The following is a 12506-nucleotide window of genomic DNA, read 5'->3' on the forward strand; positions in this document are numbered from 1 at the left end:
ATCTTTGCTGAAGGTTGCTGTTTTAACACACTGGACGAGATCCAGCCTTATAGATGGTGCTTGACCTGGTTACAGAACATATCCAACACTTCCAGGGAGAGTTCCAATGATGGCAGGAGTGCTGGGAGCAGTGTGTCACTACACAAGGTGACTACTTTGAAGGGGATGATGGCCAAATTTAAATCAGTTATGGTTTTTGCTTGTTATAGGCAGTGGTTCAGATCTATAAGGTCAAGGTGGGTATATCCCTTATATGCAAAGAAACTTGAATGGAAGTGCTCTCACAGCTAGATTTACAATGGCTTCATAACATTTGACAAAAGAAATTCCGTACATTTTTTTCAGTGGTATAAGTTCTATTAAATCCTGCTTTACAAGATAGCATAGTTGGCTTCTGTCCGCGGTTGGACTTGACCAAAGTATAATAAGCATTGTCCTCTACAAATCTGTGTTCCTGATTGAAAACTATGAAAACAGTAAAAGGAATTGAATATTTTTTGTGTCTTACACTTACTGCAGATAATCTCTTATGAAACTGTACATTGGTGACATGGCAAGACAGGAGTTTGCAGACAGTGTGATAATGTAACTGATGGCAATGTAACCACCTTTTCATTACACTACATATGTTAGGACATGCACTTCTTACTTGTTTTTGTCAAGACAGAACTCATGTCATTATGAATTTTGACTTTATTTTAAATTTTCAGCACATTGAAAAATTATGTGTAAAATAAGACAAAACCAGATTAAAAGGACATCAACAAAAATACAGTATAATTTTAAAAATGTGTAGATGTAAATATTCAAAGTAACTAGAAGAACTTTAATGTGTTCTATGTTGCCATCTTAAATATTTCCAAACCACAGTTGTACTAGTATTGATTTTTGTTCATTAAATGTTTCTTGGTGTTCTTCTCTGGCTTAAACAATATGATGAAACACTTTGGAGCAAAAATGCACAGAATCAGACCAAAACTGGAGGCCAGAATGGCAAATATTTCCACAGCCACAGTAAATTTCCCTGGAGAGCTGACATATGCAGGGATGAAGGTGATCCACACTGCACAGAATATCAGCATGCTGAAGGTGATGAGTTTAGCTTCATTAAAATTATCAGGTAGTTTGCGAGCTAGGACAGCTAACACAAAGCAAAAGACAGCCAGTAGGCCTATGTACCCGAGCACAGCCCAGAACCCAACAGCTGAGCCTAATGCACACTCCAGGATGATTCTCTCCTTGTATATAGTCAAGTTTTTCCTTGGAAAAGGGGGACTTAGAACTAACCAAATAGTACATATTAAAACTTGAATAAATGTGAAGGACACCACAGTCATTCTTTGTTGTGGAGGACCAAACCATTTCATGACATTACTACCTGGAAGTGTAGCTTTGAAGGCCATTAACACCACTATAGTTTTCCCAAGAACACAAGAGATGCAGAGGACAAAGGTGATCCCAAATGCTGTGTGGCGCAGCATGCAGGACCACTCAGAGGGTGTTCCAATGAAAGTTAATGAACATAAGAAACAGAGAGTCAGTGAGAAGAGCAGCAGGAAGCTCAGCTCAGAGTTGTTGGCTCTGACAATCGGAGATGTTCTGTGATGAAAGAACACAGCTGCTGTTATAACAGCAAGACAGGCACCACCAACTGAGAATGCAGTCAGGATGATTCCTAGAACTTCATTGTAGGACAGAAACTCCACAGGCTTGGGGAAACAAATGTTTCTCTCTGCATTAGGCCAGAACTCTTTGGGGCAAGGGAAACAATCAGGAGAATCTAAAAAAATAAATCAAAAAGGACAATTAGCTGTCACATATTCGATGATGTAGATAATGCATGACAAAACATGTTATGTTACCTGTAGCATTGCTAATCTCTCCCTCAGGACATGGTATACAGTCATAACAGCAGATGGGTTTTCCTTTCTGCAGCACCTTACGAGTTCCTGGAGGACAGCTGTCAGAGCAGACTGATGAGGGTACCTGTCACAAAGATACAGAGAAACTGATACAGATGTGCACCAATGCTACACAGCTGTTAGATGGTAAATTCTTGCTCCTCACTTGTGTGCTATCCTCCACCCAGGTGAGGTTCTTGTTGATATGGAATTCCTGACCCACTGGCAGTGATGCATCATAGAGCCCTACTGTCACCAACTCAATGCTGCCACTCTTACTTTTTTGCCAGTTGACCAACTCATATCTGGCCACAGGATCCCCGTTAGCATCAAATGACACATCATAACCATTTTGGGAAAAATTGACTTTCTTCATCTGAGCAAGAACCTGTGAGGATGAAGAAAAGTGAAGTATGACAGGAGGAAGAGAGACGAAATAACGGAAAATGAAATGAAATGTTTTCATCTTTTAAATGATACATTATAAAAATACATTTGGGTGTTCACTTATTTGTTTCAACTGACCTGTTTGGACTCTATCCTTGTGAGTTTGTCACAGTGAGTTGTAGAATTTGTTTTCTGACACACTGCATTATGAATGGCATGTGCTATTGCATAAACAGCCTTGTACACCATGTTAGTGATTCGGAACTTAGATTTGTCAGTGTACGGGCTCTGGAGTGACGTTAAGTCTTCTGTTCCATCGCACACACTCTCATCTGTGGCTGCACCTAAGAGTGGAAGGGAGGGTACTTTTTAACTGAAACTATATTATTACTTTATTATGTGTTTACTTGTAAAACATGCTTAATTTACATTATATTTCAAAGCTCTGTTTGGAAGACACACCTTTATATATTTATCTATTTTATAAATATTTTTCTTTTTCATTGTATTCTTATATATATGTATTCTTATGAACATCAACTGATTTCATACACAAATCTGAGACCTACATGCATTGTAAATGATCGGGCTAGTAAATACAATCTTTGATCTTTTCAGAGCTTGATGGCCTGGAGACTGTCTTTGTGTGCTTGTGTTCAGGACGTTAAACCCTCATACATCCTCTCCTACAGAGCAGTGTTCCAAAACCTGATAGGTCATATTACCATATCAAATGAGAGTACTCACAGAGATGAGTACACCACATTGTTGCACTATGAGGTTCCCATTTCATTAAAAGTCTGGGTTTGATTTTAATGCAGATGATGATTTTTTTGTAAGATGTGATAAAAACACAACATAACCACTGAGACCTAACTTAAAGTATCACCTATGTTAATAATCAGCACAACTTTCTCACTTTTTCCCAGTCTGCAGTTGAATGCATCCTCCCAGAACTCAGTCAGCACTGGGGACTCAGCCACTTCAGTGGGAGACAGATCCAGCAGGAAGTCTCTCAGACCAGGGATGACAGATTGCTGAATACCAAATCCAATGGCTCCAGCACAGAAGGTGAACCTCAGCATGTCTGGGTCGGTTACCCAGGCCTCACTGCCTATCCACTGGCGATGGGGGGAAGGTTCTCGGGACAGCTCCTCTAACAGGATCCTCATGTCTCCTGCTGCAACAAATGCTACAACAACCATAGCTGTTGACCTGGAGAGACATTATAGAGCATTACACCAATATAAATATTAAATGTCTTGAAATATATGTCAATATTATTAACACAAACATGTCAATATACTTTAGTGCTTTTGGTTTGGCGAATGTTGACTTATTAATCTTGAATATTTCCATTAAATATAAGAGGAATTACTGAAAATTAGCAAAGAGATTAATTGCCAATTTCCAACTATCATAATTAAATAATCTGTCTTGAATCTAGTATCTGGCTAAATGTTTTTGTGGTCTTGTGTGCACAAGGTCAGTGTGAACACATGGGAACAAGGACAATCAGTGATACAGAAACCTGCGGATAACATCAGCCACTCTCTGGATTTTGCTACGTGGATGAGTCCGAAAGAAAGATTCAGAGTATTCCACACAGATCCCCTCTTTGTGCGCTGCGTCCAGGAAAGACGCCATGCCATTATTGCCATAGTCCGAATCTGACCGGACAGCACCTATCCAGGTCCAGCCCGAAGTGTTTCACCAGTTTGGCCAGCGCATCAGCCTGGAACTGGTCACTGGGGATTGTTCTGAAGAAACTCGGGTACTCCTGCTTATTGGACAAGCATGCACAAGTGGCAAAGTGGCTCACCTAAAGCAAAACAAAACAGTGTTTTTCTTTAATGGCACACTTAATGAAAAATCAGCATTTCCCCAATTGAATGCCACAGTTCACCGTTAAAGAGAAAATATTTACTTGGGGGATGTTAAAGGGCCCGATGACGCGTGACATGCTGATGGATGGCGTGGACCCAGACTCACCCACGACAGCCATCACCTGTACCAGACTGTGAACAGTTGTCACCGGTGTAAAACACCGAGTCCAGGCCATTTGAGAGCTGGAATGTCACATGCACCGCTATGGGCACCGAGGCGCAGGAGTCGTGGATCTGATAGCCGAGCCTGATGCCCGGCAGCAGCTTCGTGCTGTTATTAATCTCCTCGATGGCGAAGATCATCGCGCGTGAGAAGCGCAGTTCACGGGAGTTGATACTGCACAAGATAAATATATGTGTAAGATAAATATATAGAATAAATATATACATATAATATATTTTCCTAAATTGCACAAAAAATGCAAAACAATGTAAACAGTTAAGCAGATCATTCAAATTCATACAAAAACATTTCTTTCCACACACAGTGTGACATCCTTTTATCCCCCACCTCTCCCTCTTACTAACCTCCCTGTGCACCTCAGTGGCTCAGGCATGGTGGTGTAGTTATGCTTCACTGTGTGAATATAGCGGTGAATGGAGAAAACACCCCCAATAACATAGTCACCATCCATTGAGAACACAGGTAGACGGGCAGTACCCTGCAGCTTACATTTCACAGATGAAGCCTCAGTACTGACCCCAGCATTAGACCTAACCTCTGTGAACACAGCCGTTCGTTTCAGACCCTCCCCATAACCATTCATGACAAGAGCTGAGTTCAGCTCAAACAAACCTAGAGCCAATCTCAAGCCAACAATGAGAGCTGAGATCTCCATCTCCCAAATGTCTGCATGTGGGTGTAAGTGTGTTTTCACAGGTTTATATAGCTTTTCAGACAAAAGCTTCCCTCCCACTTTACATCAGCTCATCGTACTTCACTCAGAGGATGCCCTTGTCCAGTTGTGTTTGTTTAACTACTGCATATATTGTATAAGCTCCACTAAGTGCTCCTGTTTCTTTTCTCCCCCCTGTAAAAATAACTTAATTTTGTCAGTAGCCGAGCCAGAGGGTGCCCACCCTTAGCTATAGTCTGGCCACACCACTTGGCACTCCACATAGCACAACATAGCCAATTGTAATTTCATCTGGAGGAGTTTGTAAATGATGAAACTTACTTGCTGACAGTAAGAACCGAAATAAAACAACCAAACTTTAAAGAGCAGAGATTCAGGTTTGAGTTACAAAATTACTGACAACCGCTAATAATGTTAAAGATAGAAATGATAATAATAGAAAATACAGAAAATGGCACTGTGTCTGTTTAATTGCCTGCAAATCCAAAAATTATCAGGGACCTGTTGTAGATACTTACTTTCTGACTTGCAAGTACCAATCATAATCTGACCTCTGTACCGCACCATACTACACAGAAAAAACTAAACAAGATTGTGATTTCTGTGCCACCCTAAATTGAGTACTAACCTTGACCTGGCCACTCCTATGAATAATGTCTGGCTCCAACACTGAACTTTATCCTACCTTTACAACTTTTTGTGTTTAGTTTTAGGTCATGTCATGCTTAAGCCATAAAATGGGTGCTTGGGTCCAAACGTCCAAATATAGGTCCAGTATTGTTATAAATAAATCATTGCACCATTATGATATCTTTAAAAATAGTATCTAGTAAAATCTGTAATAGTGCCATCATTGGAACGTCCGGCAGTGATAACTTGTGGAAAGGAAATGAACTGCATCCACCTGGACAGTTGCCTTGCTCAGTCACAGCAGCACTGTCAATTGCGAGCTAAACGGATGATAGTAAAGCATATCTAAACGCAACAAAGCAGAGCTGAGCCTGACAAGCAAAGCCAGAGATGTCTTTAAAGACCAATACACTGTATTTTCAGTATTCTTTGGAAAATTTATTTTGCATTTGTCACTGAACATTCTATATGTGCTTAAGTGCCTGACATAATTTTATCAAAAATTAAATTTGCACATAGCTTTAGTAAGCAATTAACTGAGCAGCAAACAAAGATTTGGTAAGGTAATCTGCCTTGCTGCTGTTTACCAAATTTCCAAATGCAAGGTGTCACCCAGGCATACTGCACATTTACAAAGAACAGTAAAAGAAAAAACTGAAGTCAGATGCTCTGCTGCTACTACTTAGAGTATGTCATAGTTCAACTCAGAGAATCTACACTAACAAAGTTACAGATTGCAGCAATAACTTGTTTAAGTCAGTATCCTCGTATTATGTCGTATGATCAACATCTGGACTTCTGTTGCATATATTTGTGAGCTCTTGTAGGTGTGCATTTGTGATTTCATCATGGAGCAGAAGCAGCACTGTGTCAAAGTCTGCAAGGGTCTCCATCAGTAGTGGATAGTGGTGTATTTAATGAAAAGAAGAATGGAAAATGAAGGCTACAAATTGTAACTCTCAATCTATGTGCACAAATAAGTCCCTAATCGGCTTGACCCATCACTGTCCAACATTTGTTGGACATTTATATTTTTAAATAAATTTTCATTTAAGCCCTTTGTCCAGATACTGGGAAGGCGGCACAAGTGGCTGTCCAGATAGAGGGTTGATCCTGGAAGACTCTTCCCAAGCGACTATCCTAGTTATTGATTGTCTGGAGCAATCACAAGATTCAGTAAAAACCTTGGGCCCTTGACTGACATGGGAACTCTATTCCTAGGCATGGTCCATACCTAGGTTCTGGTGAGGGATGTTGGGAGTGGCTGTGCCCCCCCACCCCCCATATCTGGCTTGACATAATGTTCTGGTGGTTCAGATCTAAAAGTTCTTGATAGGTGTGTCACAAGGGTTCCAGCCCCATATCAGACTTCATCACAGTATAATAAGCATTGTCCTCTACAAATCATCCACTTTTTTTGCTTGTTTTGTCAAGACAGAACTCTTATTTGTGTTATGACTTTTTACTTTATTTATTTTATATTTTCAGCAGATGCCAAAAAAACATTTTTTCAAAACAAGACAAAACCAGATTAGAGGGACATCAACCAAATTACAGTGTTATATAAAAATGTGTAACTGTAAATATTCAAGTAAAACTAGGGGAAGAACTTTGTTTAATGTGTCAAACATGCACAGTATAAGTTCTTGGATGTTGGTATTAAAATATTACCAATCCACAAATGTACTAATATTGATTTTTGTTCATTAAATGTTTCTTGGTGTTCTTCTCTGGCTTAAACAATATGATGAAACATTTTGGAGCAAAAATGCACAGAATCAGACCAAAACTGGAGGCCAGAATGGCAAATATTTCCACGGCCACAGTAAATTTCCCTGGAGAGCTGACATATGCAGGGATGAAGGTGATCCACACTGCACAGAATATCAGCATGCTGAAGGTGATGAGTTTAGCTTCATTAAAATTATCAGGTAGTTTGCGAGCTAGGACAGCTAACACAAAGCAAAAGACAGCTAGTAGGCCTATGTACCCGAGCACAGCCCAGAACCCAACAGCTGAGCCTAATGCACACTCCAGGATGATTCTCTCCTTGTATATGTTTAGATTTTTCCTTGGAAATGGGGGACTAAGAACTAACCAAATAGTACATATTAAAACTTGAATAAATGTTAAGGACACTACAGTCATTCTTTGTTGTGGAGGACCAAACCATTTCATGACATTACTACCTGGAAGTGTAGCTTTGAAGGCCATTAACACCACTATAGTTTTTCCAAGAACACAAGAGATGCAGAGGACAAAGGTGATCCCAAATGCTGTGTGGCGCAGCATGCAGGACCACTCAGAGGGTGTTCCAATGAAAGTTAATGAACATAAGAAACAGAGAGTCAGTGAGAAGAGCAGCAGGAAGCTCAGCTCAGAGTTGTTGGCTCTGACAATCGGAGATGTTCTGTGATGAAAGAACACAGCTGCTGTTATAACAGCAAGACAGGCACCACCAACTGAGAATGCAGCCAGGTTAATTCCTAGAACTTCATTGTAGGACAGAAACTCCACAGGCTTGGGGAAACAAATGTTTCTCTCTGCATTAGGCCAGAACTCTTTGGGACAAGGGAAACAATCAGGAGAATCTGAAAAAATAAATCAAACAGGACAATTAGCTGTCACATATTTGATGATGTAGATAATGCATGACAAAACATTTTATGTTACCTGCAGCATTGTTAATCTCTCCTTCAGGACATGGTATACAGTCATAACAGCAGATGGGTTTTCCTTTCTGCAGCACCTTACGAGTTCCTGGAGGACAACTGTCAGAGCAGACTGATGAGGGTACCTGTCACAAAGATACAGAGAAACTGATACAGATGTGCACCAATGCTACACAGCTGTTAGATGGTAAATTCTTGCTCCTCACTTGTGTGCTATCCTCCACCCAGGTGAGGTTCTTGTTGATATGGAATTCCTGACCCACTGGCAGTGATGCATCATAGAGCCCTACTGTCACCAACTCAATGCTGCCACTCTTACTTTTTTGCCAGTTGACCAACTCATATCTGGCCACAGGATCCCCGTTAGCATCAAATGACACATCATAACCATTTTGGGAAAAATTGACTTTCTTCAGCTGAGCAAGAACCTGTGAGGATGAAGTGAAGTATGACAGTGAGGGAGAGAGGAAATAATGGAAAGTACAGTTTTTTTTTTTTTTCACCTTGTACAAGGTACATTACCTCAAACATTGTATTTGAGTGTTCACTTTTTTATTTCAACTGACCTGTTTGGACTCTATCCTTGTGAGTTTGTCACAGTGAGTTGTAGAATTTGTTTTCTGACACACTGCATTATGAATGGCATGTGCTATTGCATAAACAGCTTTATACACCATGTTAGTGATTCTGGAGCTGAGATGTGTCAGTGTACGGGCTCTGGAGTGTTGTTATGTCTTCTGTTCCATCACACAACCTCTCATCTGTAGCTGCACCTAAAAACACAGTGAAGAAGAAGGTGCTTTTAACCTTAATAATAATGTTACATTATTATTACAGCTTGTTATGTGTTTAAGTTTCTTTGTTTTTACATTATTTTTTAATGCACAGTTTAGAAGACATGCCTTTATCTGTTTTCCCTTAAATAGTTGATATGTCATTGTATCCATTTTTTTTTCACCTTATTCCAACTTGTTTTAACAACATCATTTTTGAAAGAATTTAAACATTGACTGACTCGACCTGCTTTAATGTGTTGGTAAAGAAATAACATATCATATAATTTACCTCTACATATACTGTAAAAGATAAAGTCTAGTAAATAACATTTTTGATCTTTATTTGGCTTGGTGGTCTGGAGAAACATTATATTGCGTTATGGCAATATAAATGTGTTGGAATAAGTGCCAATTTTATTATCCATGTGTGCTTCTGTTGAGGGTTGAGGGCTAAACACATAAAACACACACACACACACACACACACACACACACACACAACCATTAGGGCCGAACTGTGAACATCACCGATGTTAAAATTCAGCTTTCTCACTTTTGTCCAGTCTGCAGTTGAATGCATCCTCCCAGAACTCAGTCAGCACTGGGGATGCAGCCACTTCAGTGGGAGACAGATGAAGCAAGAAGTCTCTCAGACCAGGGATGACAGATTGCTGAATGCCAAATCCGATTGTCCCCGTACAGAGGGTGAACCTCAGCAAGTCTGGATCTGTTACCCAGGATTCACTGCCTATCCACTGGCGTGGTGGGAAAGGCTTCCGCGACAGCTCCTCTAACAGGATCCTCATGTCTCCAGACGCTGCAAATGCCACAATAACTACAGCTGTTGACCTGGAGAGACATCATAGTGCATTAAGCAATATAAACTGTGAATAAATGTCAGTTCTATTATCACAAATTAAACAACATAATTGGTCTTATATATTTTCAATAATCATGAGACCAACGACTGAATGATGAAAAAGAGATGTACTGCCAATTTGCCACTAGCACAATAAAAATCATCAGCCTCTTCCGATCTTATATTTAGCGAAATGTTTTTGTGGTTTTATGTTCAGAATATCAACACATGGGAAACAAGCTACAGAAACCTGCGGATAACATCAGCCACTCTCTGGATTTTGCTAGGTGGGTGGGTCCGATAGAAAGATTCAGAGTATTCCACACAGATCCCCTCTTTGTGCGCTGCGTCCAGGAAAGACGCCATGCCATTATTGCCATAGTCCGAATCTGACCGGACAGCACCTATCCAGGTCCAGCCGAAGTGTTTCACCAGTTTGGCCAGCGCATCAGCCTGGAACTGGTCACTGGGGATTGTTCTGAAGAAACTCGGGTACTCCTGCTTATTGGACAAGCATGCACAAGTGGCAAAGTGGCTCACCTAAAGCAAAACAAAACAGTGTATTTCTTTAATGATTAAAAAAAATAGCACTTGACTGATTCAAACACTGCTCACCAGAAACTGAAAATATTTACTTGGGGGATGTTAAAGGGCCCGATGACACGTGACATGCTGATGGATGGCGTGGACCCAGAAGTACCAATGATAGCCATCACTGTACCAGATTGTGAACAGTTGTCGCTGGTGTAAAACACCGGAGTCCAGGCCATTTGAAAGCTGGAATGCCACATGCACCGCCATGACCACTGAGGCGCACGAGTCGTGGATCTGATAACCGAGCCTGATGCCCGGCAGCAGCTTCGTGCTGTTGTTAATCTCCTCGATGGCGAAGATCATCGCGCGTGAGAAGCGCAGTTCACGGGAGATGATACTACACACAGACACTCATGTCACTGAGTTTACACATGATGAAGATAATTCCAACAGAAAACAGTTCACAGTTATGAACAATAATTGATGCTACATCTGTGACCCAGATATGCATCAAAGAGGTGCCTATATGATTTCAAATTCATTTCACAGGAATTTTAATGCACCTGATAAATAGTCACTCGTATCTAAAGTATTCATTTATTCTTATTCAGGTAAACATTTATAAATCAGTTGTTAATAATACCAGGCTATTAAAAGAAAAATATATAATCAAAATAGAGTTTAGGTTTTCAATACTAAACAAAAATCTTGCACCAATATTGTAAGTATACCATACAAATTATATCTTTCCACACACAGTGTAACATTCTTTTATCCCCCTCTTCTCCCTCTTACTAACCTCCCTGTGCACCTCAGTGGCTCAGGCATGGTGGTGTAATTATGCTTCACTGTGTGGATGTAATGGTGCATGGAAAAAACTCCTCCAATAATATAGTCACCATCCATTGAGAACACAGGTAGACGAGTGGTACCCTGCAGCTTACATTTCACAGATGAAGCCTCAGTACTGACCCCAGCATTAGACTTAGCCTCTGTGAGCACAGCCCTCTGTTTCAGACCCTCCCTTATAACCATTCAAGGCAAGAGCTGAGTTCAGCTCATACAAACTCAAAGCCAATCTAAGGCCAATAAGGAGAGCTGAGATCTCCATCCTCCAAGTGTTTCCATGTGGGCATAAGTGTGTTTTCACAGGTTTATATAGCTTTTCAGACAAAAGCCTCCTTCCTACTTTACGTCAGCTTAGTGTACATCAGTTAAAGGATGCCCTCATCTAATTGTGTTTGTTTAATGCTAGGTTTTTTAGTTCTTTTATGGCATATAATATATAACCTCGAATAAATGCCACTTTTCTACTGTTGTAAAGTTAACATGATAAACACCACATTTCTCTACAGTTTTGTCAGTGGCAGAGCCAGATGGTGGCCACCCTTGGCTTCAGTCTAGCCACCCCACATAGCATCCCCATAGCCAATAAACAGCTAAAATGTATTAGGTGAAAGTAATAATAGGAACAAAGGAATCAAACTGTTACCTCTATTTCATGCATATTCAAAAACCAACAGGGGCTCATTTTAGATACACACTTTCTGACTTTGAGTGAACATCCTATTCTAACCTCTGTGCAGTGCCATACTATGCAGGAAAAAAAAAATTTAAAAAAAAACTGAGCAAGTTTCTCTGCCACACCAAAGTGAGAACTGGCCTCAAACTGTCCAACCCATATGAAAATTCTGTGGCTCCAACACTGAAGTTTGTACCACCCTTATGCCTTTTTTGCTTGATTTTAGATCATATCACTGTTAAGCCCTAAAAAGTGTACACCTAAATGGGTGCTTGATTCCAAATATCTAAATTTAAGTCCAATGTTTTTGATAAATCAGAAATGAATTGCTCCACTATGATATCTTAAAGGATGGTGGAGTAAAATCTATAATAATTCTGTTGTTGGAATATTCGGCAGTGATACTTTGTAGAAAGGACGTGAACTGCATCTGTATGGCAGCTGCCTTGATCTGCTACAGCAGTGTTGTTGATGGTGAGTTA

At 40.3% G+C, this 12506-nt stretch overlaps 3 protein-coding genes across 3 annotated transcripts in view; 1 reads left to right on the plus strand and 2 right to left on the minus strand.

Moving 5' to 3' along the window:
• Positions 1–12506, plus strand: part of LOC108899786 (extracellular calcium-sensing receptor-like) — a 159435-nt gene that overhangs the window by 61877 nt on the left and 85052 nt on the right. The window lies entirely within an intron of this gene.
• Positions 876–4848, minus strand: LOC108900914 (extracellular calcium-sensing receptor-like). The gene is given in 10 exon segments (XM_018702181.1): positions 876–1780; positions 1863–1986; positions 2068–2289; positions 2427–2632; positions 3208–3503; positions 3820–3989; positions 3991–4110; positions 4216–4296; positions 4298–4511; positions 4703–4848. Coding segments are annotated over 10 exon segments (2445 nt in total). The 5' UTR covers positions 4810–4848.
• On the minus strand, positions 7348–11345 carry LOC108900915 (extracellular calcium-sensing receptor-like). The gene is given in 10 exon segments (XM_018702182.2): positions 7348–8252; positions 8335–8458; positions 8540–8761; positions 8900–9022; positions 9024–9106; positions 9663–9958; positions 10219–10508; positions 10604–10726; positions 10728–10899; positions 11302–11345. Coding segments are annotated over 10 exon segments (2367 nt in total). The 5' UTR covers positions 11331–11345.

Source organism: Lates calcarifer, linkage group LG21 (assembly GCF_001640805.2).
Source record: "Lates calcarifer isolate ASB-BC8 linkage group LG21, TLL_Latcal_v3, whole genome shotgun sequence".
Classification (NCBI taxonomy): domain Eukaryota; kingdom Metazoa; phylum Chordata; class Actinopteri; family Centropomidae; genus Lates; species Lates calcarifer.